This window comes from Xenopus laevis, chromosome 1L (assembly GCF_017654675.1).
Source record: "Xenopus laevis strain J_2021 chromosome 1L, Xenopus_laevis_v10.1, whole genome shotgun sequence".
NCBI classification, from domain to species: domain Eukaryota; kingdom Metazoa; phylum Chordata; class Amphibia; order Anura; family Pipidae; genus Xenopus; species Xenopus laevis.
The window spans coordinates 137,345,085-137,357,903 of NC_054371.1; the positions used below are offsets into that span (position 1 = coordinate 137,345,085).

The following is a 12,819-nucleotide window of genomic DNA, read 5'->3' on the forward strand; positions in this document are numbered from 1 at the left end:
GAAGTAAGGCAGGGGCTCCCCCTGCTGTTCATAAGTATGATTGTTTCCATGCTCAGCAGTTAGGGACCGTCTGACAATTCCTATCCACAGCAGTAAATAAAGGGGGAATTTCACTGCATACAGTCAGGTTTCTTCTAAAAATGGTACACATTTTTTAATTAAAGTATATTGGAGATAGGTTTCATCATTAAAGAAAGTAAAAATTGGATTTTATTTTTTTGCCTTTACATGCCCTTTAATTTGGAGCTTTCTGGACACTGGGTTTCAGGATAAGAGATGTCATTCCTGTCTATATATTTTAATATTTTGGCCAATTGGCAATGCATAGATGAGACAGCTAAATACATATGCTGCATGGAAAGATTTAGGTATAGTTGGACCCACATGCAACAATACTCACACCCAACATACCTACAATAATGATGCCCACTGGAATCCTGGAGGTGAACACAAGGAAAGAGAGCTACTAAACAAAGGAATGGGCCATAGCTTTAAAGAAGAAGGTAAGCTACAGAGGCCGTTTATTGCCAATAGATTAGCCACAACAGTGCAAGCAGTGTTGGACTGGAACACCAGGGGCCCACTCTCAGTACTACTATTTGTTGTCATAGAAATTGATAAGCAGGAGGGCCCACTGACACCTGGGCCCACCGGGAGTTTTCCTGGTATCCCTGTGGGCCAGTCCTGCACTGAGTGCAAGCTATAACATATTTATTCTACAGAATCATTTACCATACCTGAGTAAACAGCTCTAGAAGCTCTCGGATTGTTTAGGATAGCAGCTGCCATGTTAGCTTGTGACATCACTTCCTGAGTCTCTACCTGCTCACTCATAACTCTGGGCTCAGATTACAGCAGGGAGGGGAAGAGGGAAAGGGGGGGGAGATGAGCAAACTGAGCATGCTCAAGCCCTACAGTTTTAAGCTGAAGACAGGAAGTCTGATACAGAAGTCCATATGTACATAACAAAAGGACAGAAATGCTGTGTTTCTTTTGACAGGGGATTCAGAGCAGCATTACTTTGAGGGTTAACGGGTATATTTATATAGACCTTTCTGATAAAGCTTACTTAGTTTTAACCTTTCCTTCTCCTTTAAGGCAAGCAGAATACTTTCACAGAGTCAACCTGCACCCCACTACCCACAATGCACGCTGGGTAAATGTTATTGGTGCAAATGAATGACTCCCATTAGCCAGACAAAGACAAGCCTGTATTGTACATTTGATATAATAATTTATTGTACTTATTTGCATTAGTATCTGACAGAGTTGCACACATAAAAATAGAACCAAATAAAACATTTGTGTCTTACAGTTATAACATGATCAAGCAGAAATAAGCTTAGAAGCAGTGAAAACGGAATTAAAAAACAAAACTTCCCACAGAAGAAAACATGGAAAAAGCCCACATTTCCCTATGGCCTGTTTGATGGTGGTCAGAAGGTGCAGAATAGAAAAGTAATGCTATAGGAACAAACGCTTAACAAAAAGATCTTCCTTAGCTGGCCATAGAAACGTGAATAATGGATTATTACACTCAGAACTTGCAGACTAAAAGTGCTTGGATGCAGTTAGTTTTGACCAAATGAGCCCAAAAAAAAACAAACAGACTGTGTAGTTTTACGGTGGCAATATTATTATTGGCCTAATCATCTCATGGGGTTTGCATATCTATTAAAGGATAAATAAACCTTGAAAATAAGTGAATGTAAAATTGTTGAGAGGGCTCTTCTAAGCACTTTTGTAATGTACATTCATTACATTTGTATTTTTTTCCTAAGCAGAAGAACATCAGAACAGCCTCTTTCTCCTGACAACTTCTTTGACTACTTGGTGGTCAGGCTGGTTGTAAATGACCAGCAGGTGGTGCTGTCGTAACAAAATTCATTCATATTAACAGTACATGTAACCTTTAATATTTTGGAATAAAAACAAAATAAATGATTAATGTACATTGCAAAAGTGCTTAGAATAGCACCCTTATTAATGTTATATTCACTTATTTTTAAGGTTTACTTATCCTTTAAATAAAAACTTAAAAGGAACAGTAACACTAAAAAACAAAAGTGTTTTAAAAGAATGACAGTATAATGTCTCTGTACTGGTAAAACTAGTGTATTTACTTCAGAAAGACTACTATACTTTATATAAACAATATGCTGTGTAGGCATGGGGCAGCCATTCAAAGCTGAAAAAGGAGTAAAGGCACAGGATTCACAGGAGATAATAGATAAGCTCTGCGGTATACAATGGAATTTTTCAGAGCTTATCTGTTATCTATTACGTATCCTGTACATGAATTAGGGATGCACCGAATCCACTATTTGGTATTCAGCCGAATTGAATCCAAATCCTAATTTGCATATGCAAATTAGAGGCAGGAAAGGAAAAAGTGGGAAAAGAATGTTTTACTTCCTTGTTTTGAGACAGAAAGCCACGTGGTTTCCCTTCCCACGCCTAATTTACATATGCAAATTAGGATTCGGTGCAGCCACACAAGGATTTATCCGAATCCAAATCCTGTTAAAAAAAAAAGGCCGAATCCTGGCTGAATCCCGAACCTAATACTGGATTCGGTGCATCCCTAACTTGAATGGCTGCCCCATGCCTACACAGCAACTTATTTATATAAATTATAGTTGTGTTTCTGGAACAAACACACCAGTTTTACCAATGCATGGCAACAGTTGATTATATTGTCATTCCTTTTAAACACTTTAAATATGTGGTGTTACTGTTCCTTTAAGTCTAAAACCTAAACAATGAAGGGGACTCTATTAAAGAATATTCTCTGAGAACAATTAGTCCATCTTGAAAATTAATGGACCCATTGTTGGCTCATCTTAGAGGTCTTTAAAGAAAAATCTAAAATTGTCAACACCCTTGATGTGACCCAGTTATTTTACACTACACCAGTTTCCTAAAATGTAAACAATCTTTGGGGAATAATTTGTCTATATCTAATGAGAGAGAGACTTGAGGTATACTGCTTGTAGAAGGCTAAAACATGCACTTTTTATAGTCAGTGAGATGTGAGCCCAGTAGCAAACAACAAGTAACTGCCAGTTAGTTAGTCATGTGACATAGGCCTAACAGTGCCTTAGGGTTCTGCAACATGCCACAGAATGATCCTTATAAAAAATAAAAACCTGTTTAATTAACCAGAGTGTTAAATATGCAAAGTCTTGGAAGTCAGGAAAAATGTATTTAAAGGGGAACTCCACAAAAACATATCTTGAGCGTTTTGAAAAGTAAATATAATTTCAAGCAACTTTGCAATATACATCAATTACAAAATATGCAAGCTTTTCATGGTTTGGAACAGATCCCTAAGCCGAGCCCCCTGCTCTCCTGCTGATCTGTCTGACTACTTTGCTGAGCTGGCTGACTACCATTACTTTGTATCAACAGCCAGCTTACCTCAGCCTGTATCCTCCAAACTCCACAATTCCCTGCACATGTGATTTCAATAAGGAATAGAAAACATCACAGGGCAATGCATTGTGGGTCATGTAGTTCCTGCATGCTGTCTGTAAGCTGTGGAGAAGTTTTTTTACAATTTGTAACATCAGTGTTTTAGTCCCAACTTCCCTGCCAGGATTTCAAATGATGCAGAAGAAGAACTGTTAAACAGCTGCATTTCAGCATATAAGATGACATTTATTCATACTTTTTGAAGAAACGAGTAACTGTTATGGGTATTTTAGGGGTTTCTGTGTTATGTGGGCCTCTTTATCAAATGTTGTTTGGAAGCCGGAGTTCCCCTTTAATAAAGTTCAACCTGGGCCTCCACCTGCCAAAGCCATGATAGAAATAGTTAAATTGCTAAACCCTATCATGAGTGGCCAGCTGCATGCATTAGCTACAAGAATGAACATCTGTTTAACCACAAAGGCAACAGGTATAAATATATAAGCTCATTGTTATGTATGGCTAACAGTGGGAAGGCATTGCTTTACCGTGGGAGAATTTTACCCTACTATTTAACTGAATTGCACTAAAGATTCTAAGTTCGAGGCTAAACGATAGTATAAAGGTAGGACTACACAGATGTTTTCGGCGCGATCTGACGCACTGCGACGGAAATGGGTAAAGGATAGAAATGTCGGATGAAGTCGCACTGTTGATCCGACACGACTGTCGTGTCGGATTACCTAAGGCCTCGTGCCTTTTACCTATTTCCGTCGCATGCGCCTTGTCGCAGGGCGTCACATCGCGCCAAAAACATCTGTGTAGTCCTTGAGTAAAGCAAAGAAGCAAAAAAAAATGTATAGTTAACCTTTAAAACTTCTGTCCCAGAGGTATGGGTTTTGCAATATGTAAATATCAAGAACTGCAGACTGATATCATGTAATAAGCTCTTCAGCATATTGTCTGTTTTCCCAATTAGCTCCATGATGCTACAATGACCGAACCTTTGGTCCATGTAATAGATAAATAGATGCCTTATAAAAATAAACATGTATGTCTGGTATAAAATAATACACTGCACTTTGTTCAAATTGCACAGTACAATTCTGTTGGTAACCACTTTTAATACTGTTAATGGATTTACTTTGCATTTACATATTGGCTTAGGAAAGGTAAATATAATGGGAGAAGTCGAAGGCTCCGAAATAAGTCTGTTATAAAACAACAGCATGTGCAATTCATGTGGTCTGTCCGAACAGGCATGTTATATGAAAGTTAAAATAAAGTTTTAAGTCAATACACTTTATAAAAATGCTCAAAAATACACTTTATCATTCAAATTCCCATTGCAAATACACGATTACATATTTATTTACAAGGAATCCTATTTCCGTGTGTAGTATTGTACAATAGGCAATAAATAAGACCTCATTGTACCAGATTTAAAAAGCGCTGCCGGCTAGACTGCAGAATGGCTGCTCTGGTGCAGTCATTTTATAAACTGCTGATCCTGTTGATGCACTGTGCCGCTGATAAACTACTGCAATAAAAGTCCACTGCAAGTGCAAAAATGGCTTTCCAGCTAGTGAGAGTACTAGCCACGATGTGCCCGCAAACAAAAATCAACAACCGTTATAATGTTTCGAGAGAAGTATTCACAAAAATACAGATTATTTACAGTTTTTCTTAAATAAACACTTTCAGATCAAAAAAAAAAAAAAAAAAAAAAGAGCACCGGACAATGCAGTATGTAGTCAACTGCTTTGCTCTCATTGGAGATTTCCTAACAGGAAGAAACAGTTCAGTCTATAAGGGATGGGCATAAGCATGGCAAGTTTTCCAGTGGGCATACACACTTTGAAGTATTATATTCGTAGCACTGAGGAGCAACCAACACAGCTAACAGCTTTCAAGAACGGTGTCATTTGGGAAGAAGAAAAAAAAATGTCTTTTTCCCTCCCATCTTTTATGGCACATGGCATGATAGAGAGCATTTTACTACCCACCTCATTTCCTGCTTTAGTGGGCAGCCAAATATTTGCATTAGCCCCTCCCACAGATTTGCATGATAATCGCCCTGAACCTGCTGGTGCAAATGAGTATTAGTCAATAATGACCTGCAAGCTTATGATTACCATCAGATGACCACAAGCCTTACCAGAGGAAGATCTGCATCAACAAAATTGGAAAAACAATCTGGGGAAATTATCCCAGTATAAATTGTATTAAAGTGTGCTTAAAGGGATACGGTCATGGGAAAACATGTTTTTTTTTTCGAAACAAATCAGTTAATAAGGCTGCTCCAGCAGAATTCTGCACTGCAATCAATTTCTCAAAAGAGCAAAGAGATGGTTTTATATTTAATTTTGAAATCTGACATGGGGCTAGACATATTGTCAGTTTCCCAGCTGCCCCAGTCATGTGACTTGTGCAAGCACTTTAGGATGGAACTACTTTCTGTCAGGCTGTTATTTCTCCTACTTAATGTAGGTGGGACTTGGTTTTTACTATTGAGTGCTGTTTTTAGATCTACCAGGGAGCTGTTATCTTGTGTTAGGGAGCTGCTATCTCGTTACCTTCCCATTGTTCTGTTGTTAGGCTGCTGGGGAGGAAAGGGAGGGAGGTGATATCACTCCAACTTGCAGTACAGCAGTAAAGAGTGACTGACGTTTATCAGAGCACAAGTCACATGACTGGGGGCAGCTGGGAAACTGACAATATGTCTAGCCCAATGTCAGATTTCAAAATGAAATAAAAAAAAATCTTTTGAAAAATGGATTTCAGTGCAGAATTCTGCTGGAGCAGCACTATTAACTGATGCGTTTTGAAAAAAAAAAAAACATGTTTTCCCATGACAGTATCCCTTTAAAGTTATTTGAGCCTTCACCAAAAAAAATGGATGTGGTAAACTGTGAAAATAAAATAAAAAAGTTTTTCCCTTTTTTACTCAACATCATTATCACACCCTGCCCTTAAAATAAGTCTCAAAACAAATGTAAAGTGTAATATGTGCAGAACTGCAAGAACATCCATCTAAGCTTAAAGTAAATCAAGCCAATAGAATGTATTTAAAGTGTATACACCAACAGCACAGCACAAAGGTAGAAGAAGAAAAAAATGTTGGGGCCTGTTAACCAGCCAAGTGGTTCCATCTTGATTTTATGATGCATTTCTGTGGTAACCTCCATAACCACAATGACAAAAAAAAATGCACACCGTCACGCCATTGCCTAATTTTTGGTCATTATCACATTTGCTTCTCAGATATGAAAGTATTTGTCAGAAAAAATTATGAATAATAAAAATTAAAAATAAATCTCAAGACACAAGTAGGAATAATAAGGCTTTAACTTTTCTTTAAAGTGATGGTTTCTTGGAAACCAACCAATGGGTAGTGTGTTCATACCCAATCCAATGTTATTCACAGTGCAATTAACCACTGGTAAAGAAGTCAGTAATACTGCTCCAATTTTTCCTATTCAAAGCTTGTCTGTTTGCTAGGAAACAATACAATCGTAGTTCCCTTCTTGAGAAGTCTCCTCTGTTTCTTGTCTTGAGAAGTCCTCTTCATGCCTAATGCCACTAACACTGCTGGTGTCACTTTGTGGGCTGATACTGTGACTAGTAGAGATGCGACTTTCTTCAGTACAGGGACTAGATTGCTCTGTGAATTTGATCGGCATAGTCGGTTGGAAGGCTTCAGCCTGTACTTGCTCCACGGTTGCTGCACTCAGTTTTTGCAGTGGAGGTTTAATGATGTTTAGAAATGGTTTGTACCCAGGGCTGCAAAATAATGCAAAAAAGAGAATTAGAACAATCACTGAAAATATTTAATGTAATGGAAGAATGATAAGGCGAAGTGCAATAGAGTAGATAGGAGTTCCTCAAAAAAAATAGTTGAACATTTTTCTCTAAGTCACAAAAAATGCTAGTACCTTTTCCTTTTTCAGGATGACAGGCTGAAAAATAGTGTTACATTTTTTTGGGATAACCGGCTTCCCCCCTACATTTCCTAACATATGGCTCATAAACTATATACTGAGCTCATGTGTAGAGCAATATAACAACTTTATTTTATTAAGGTTTTCTGAGCTTATGTAGTGTAGTGTATTTGCTACAACATATACGTCCATTGTACTTTAACTTCACGCTGTATGCAAATTAAGCAACGCTAGCGCAACTTCGCTTGCCGCAGTAATGCTATCGCTACTTCGCCAGCGTTCGGCGCTCTGGATGCAACTTCGGATCTTAGTGAATTAGCGTCGTCCTGGCGAATCTACGCCTGGCAAAGTGTTGCGATGCGAGTGAAGCCGTCACTGGCGAGTTTTATAGATTTGCCCCTTAGTCTTTACAGTTATTAAAGGTACACTTGGGAAGAGCAGAACACTGGGCCACCAGTTAAACATGGGGGTGGAGCAATTCTGCTTTGGGGTTGTGTGGCAGCAAATGGCAGAAGAAATATAGTGTGGATAAGTGGAAGAAAATATTCTACCAAGCTAATATCCCATAGTCAGTGAAGAAAACAGGAGAAAAGTGATTTTATATTACAAGACAATGATCCAAAATCATGACTGCAAATGTATTTATGAAGTATGAACAAAGATATTTGCCTGCATAACAGTATATAACCTCCCCACATTTCTATAATGTAATTAAACAAAACTGCCAGATTATATAAAGCAGCAGTGGCTTTGAAGTTAGCAGAATATAGAGGTTTCCCAGCAAATTACTTTTACCTTCTTTATCAAACACAAGCAAAACTCAGCAAACATTTTGGAAAGGAAACTGCAACTCAAAGAGACTTACAGCCTATCTCAGATGCAGACTCAATACTTGTATAAATCCTATGATTCCTGCACTTCTCTCCTTAGTTGAATGAGAATTGTCAGGATCCTTTAGCATCATCTACTTAATTAGCTTTGTTGCACAGAATCTGGTTAATCAGATATGCACCTTGTTTCACTGACTACAGTATATTCTATTGTAAGAAAAAGTTTCACATTATCAGAATGGATCGGAGACTCATGGTTTGGAAAACCCTTTATTACACCATGCAGTGACAAACAGTAAACAGCCCCTCCTTTTAACATTTACAGGCAATAGCTCACAAACCATTCTAGTCTGTTTTAGTCTGTTCTTAAAGGGGATCTATCACGAAAATGAAAATTGAATATAGGCTTCATCTTGCTGAAATAAGAAACAAAATACAATTAACTCTCCCCCTCAAAGCAACCTGTCTCTCTCCATTTTGTATTCATGCAGTAGGTGGAGTCAATTTTTGATTGACAATTTTAATACATCCTTCGGGGGGGTTGCACCCTCACCCTAGGTGCTCAATCTTTAAAAATAACCGGCTCTGATGGAAATCCTGTTTCTCTGCGTGCAGGGTGTTTACCAGAGTTTGTTATTTTGTTACCCTTTGTTTGTGCTGGAGTTGTTTATTTGAGTTATTATGCTAAGAAAGGGAGTCCCCCTAAAAGAGGTATTAGACCTAGCTATCAAACAGAATCTGAACCAGACCCCAGAGTGACAGGTTATGGAGAGTGATAAAGGACTGGAATAGTCCGAAACGTTGCCGTTGTTGCACGCATAAAAAGTTTTTTTCACATATCGGAGTGCTGCTGCAATTGTTTATCCACAGGTTATGGAGAGTGAGATACTGAATAATTACTTGATTATTTCTTAAATGGTACAGTATTTTTAATTGATTGTATTAAGAAAGTGTCTTATTTCAGTGAGATGAAGCTTATATTAAATTTTCATTTCCACAATAAATCCCCATTAAGAGGTAAAAAAGTTACATCTAGATATTTGTTGACATAGAGAACAGCTGCCGGTTTCATGGGTATAAGGTATTAAGAGAACTGTACAATTAGAGAAAGCCTCACTCACCAGTCAGTGGTAGCCCAAATATCCACAGCTTGCAGCCCAGTCTGTATGCCTTGTAACATCTCCTCTGCCACCTCTGGACACTGCAGCAAGTTTATTACCTGGTTAATGACTGAAGATTCCCGAAGTATCAGGCCAATTATCACACACCATTCCAGGCAGCCTGCCTCCATAAATACATGTAGCAAGTATCTGTGTAGATATAATAGGAGATATAGAACAGAATAGCTTTGTTTAGATAAGTAAACATGAAAAACAACAACAAAGTTTAAAAGAAAAATAATATAACAAAAAAAGTGAATGTGGTTAATATAACAAAAAATTATTAGAGCCGTGTGCCCTTATTGGTACATTTACAATGCTATATTGCTTTCCTATAAAGATGCAAGACAACAAGGGGTATATTTATCAAAGAGTATAGTTAGAGGGCGCCACAGTCCTCTAGAGTGAAATTCCACCACTATTTATTCATTTCTATGGGATTTTTAAAAGAGTATTTATAAATGAGTGAAAGAGAAAGTTGATCCTTTGATAAATATGCATCTCTGTTCCTGTGACAGTGGCAAATAATCTGAATGGTTTACCGCAACTGAACTTGTGACTTGTGAGGTCCTTTATTAGCAAGTTCCATTGAAATGTGTTCCAGCTCTGACTGTGTCAAACTCAAGGTAGAGAAATTCTCATCTACCATTGTCCAGTCCCCATCGATCATGGAGCTTGTCTCTGTAAGGTCAGTTGCTGAGCCAATACTGCATTCATCTGCTGCAACAAAACAATGTAAATTATCATAAGGCACTTGCGACGAAAGATAAACTGGGTTTAAAGTTTAATGTCCCTGTCTCTGGTGTTTTAGTCTGGCAGCTCAGTAATCCAGGTGCAGAGTCTGAACTGTCACAATTTTGCTACATTAGTTGATACATTTCTCAGCAGCATCTCTGGAGTATTAGCAACTTTTGTGTAAATTCTAACAGATGCCTTTAATGAAACTACTCAGCAGGGACAAAGATAAGAAATGTATCAACTAAATGTAGCAATTTAGAACAGTTTACAGAGTCGGCGACCCCCCCTCCCAGAGCTATTTTAGAAGGTGAAAAATGACACTTTAAACTTCAATATTAGAAGAACGGTCACACATAGAAAATAGAAAGAAACTGGAAAAAGTCTTTATTTCTGGTGAACAATGTGAAAACAACTGAACTAAAAAAAAAAAAAAGGTGGTGAACAACCCTTTTTAATGTAGCAATCACTGGTTTAAAACACTGAGATTTAAAGACACACATTAAATAGAACAAAAAGACTAACCTTTATTCATTAAAGGGGAGAGGAAAGCATCTTGGGTATGGGGACTGTGGGATGAGGTACTGTCCATCTCTCTCTGGGATGTACCCAGGCTGCCCATCCAACTATGACCACGAACAGCACTGGGAATGGGAGTCTCTACATCCATGTTCAGGAACCCATCGGCTGACTGGGATTTCAGGAACTGTTCGCCAACTGCTAGAGCAAAAAGCAATAAAGAGAGTGTCCATAAGAATCCATAAAACCACTTCATGAACTAACATAAGCAACATGTGTTGTTACAAAATGTTTACTGTCCCTAAACCATTACCAAAATGTCAAGTTAGAGGGAATTGCAGCAGTAACTATCAGTTATCAGTCTTCTCTAAAGCACACAATTACAATACACAAATACATTTGCATCTCCTTTGGGGTTTACGTAAATAGTCTGGAAGAAGCTCGTTTTTTTACTTAGAGACATATCTACAGTTCTACACAACATACCCAACTCATATGGGGAAAAAGAACCAGATTTAGAGGACACTTATGGTGACATATCTGTAGTAACACAAGTGAGGACAAGCAAAAACAATAAATAGAACAAGATTTTTCTCCTGAGGCTTTGGAGCACATGTACCATAGATCTCTGCAAAACCTAAAATACATTCCCTGAGTATCCCATCAGTCTCCAGGCATCACCTGCAGAAGTCATGCTAATAAAACAATGTGGCTGCAGAATAATGAATGGGCTCTAGAAAAAAAGCTGCTATAAAGGAAAATGTAGGGTTAGTGGTGGCAGACAATATAGCTTGTCTGCATTTTAGACCCATATTGTAAAAATACATGGAACCAAAGCTAACAATGCTCCTTCACATCAAACACTCAAGCCAGAGCTAGCAGACAAAATGGGACCGTGTTATGGAGCATTAGAGCATCCACCATTTAATTTATAAAGTCCTAAATCTTTTGCAGGTTGAAGTAAAAATTCCCTCCACACTATTTTTCACCACCTTGTTGCTTATCAGTCTCCAGTCCTCCATGCCCCATATAACTTTGGAGGTTGTAGATCTTAAGGGAGAGTGATACACTTGTGCTACAAGAAGACCATAAAGTAGAAGCTCTAAACCATTTTGTGTGCATGTGCCTTCGTAGAACAGTTTTTCTTTTTATTAAGAACATACCTGTCTTAAATTTTCCATTCTTAAATGGAGAATTGATTGACGAGACCGGAATCACAGGGAAGGGCCAGAGGAAATCCTTATGAAGCTTTTTCAAGGAAGTGACAAAGTCATCAACACGGGCAGCACGTGTGCGCTCTTTACACAGCCAGCCAATGAGCTCAAACCCTAACTGTGCAGCAAAACAACCAAGGTCCTTTAGACGGATCTCTTCTAGAAGTCGCCGAGCATGCCTCCACAGCATCATATCAATGTACATGTTCTCTGCACAGTCACTGTCTTTACTCCACCTAAGAAACACAACATTAATTATACTTCCTACATGCAGGACAGTATAAATAAGAGATGGAAAGGCTGGTCCAAGACTGAATGAGCTCATGTGGATGCATACTCATATACATAAAGGTATGTGAAAATGACCCCTAGTGATTACCTTTTTCCAGCAGCTGCAGAGGGCATGCTATGGGTTTTTTGGAGATTAGACTTTCCAGCAGGAAAATTCTCAGCAGACTGAGATAAACTGATACTGCGATGCCTAAAGAATTCAAAGCCACTAGTGGAGCTTGGTTCCTAAGAAAAAATAAAGGTTAACAGTGTACAGAAATTCCTGCCTAGCTGCAGAAAACAAAAAGTCATGGATATCCTGTAAATCCTAATAAATAGTATAATTTATAAATATAATATAATATAAGTTCTAAATTAAGATTATATATATATATATATATATATATATATATATATATATATATATATATAATTATATATAGTTATAATATAATTATATAATCTACAGTCTGGTCATTTCCCTATGGGACCAGACAGTAAATTATATCCTTATAAACAGCGCATTCTGGCGTCAGAACGTGCCGTTTATAACTCAATGAGTCAGCAGTGGTCACTGACGCACGCTACCTGCAGCTTTTCTTCCTGTCTGTCCACCTCACTTATCACTTCCTCCATCACGTGATGTGCTCCCTCGTGCCTTCTATTACAGTCTTGCACACTTTTTTCCCCACTCTCCCACCCTCTGCCGTTTCCTCCCTCAGCATTTCTCTCACTCTTC

The 12,819-nt window shown here is 38.2% G+C and overlaps 1 protein-coding gene across 5 annotated transcripts in view; it reads right to left on the reverse strand.

The window, feature by feature from the left end:
• Positions 1-6,366: 6,366 nt before the first annotated feature.
• Positions 6,367-12,819, reverse strand: part of ric1.L (RIC1 homolog, RAB6A GEF complex partner 1 L homeolog) — a 61,936-nt gene continuing 55,483 nt past the window's right edge. For 3 of the 5 annotated variants that reach the window (XM_018258225.2, XM_018258218.2, XM_041564052.1), the window contains exons 21-26: positions 12,190-12,326; positions 11,760-12,046; positions 10,603-10,797; positions 9,885-10,062; positions 9,304-9,492; positions 6,367-7,194 (exon numbers count right to left, since the gene is read on the reverse strand). In XM_018258225.2, the coding sequence (XP_018113714.1) occupies positions 6,909-7,194; positions 9,304-9,492; positions 9,885-10,062; positions 10,603-10,797; positions 11,760-12,046; positions 12,190-12,326 (1,272 nt within the window). In that variant the 3' untranslated portion in view covers positions 6,367-6,908. The remainder of the gene's footprint in view (positions 7,195-9,303; positions 9,493-9,884; positions 10,063-10,602; positions 10,798-11,759; positions 12,047-12,189; positions 12,327-12,819) is intronic. The other 2 variants (XM_018258233.2, XM_018258241.2) reach the window with 2 other exon arrangements.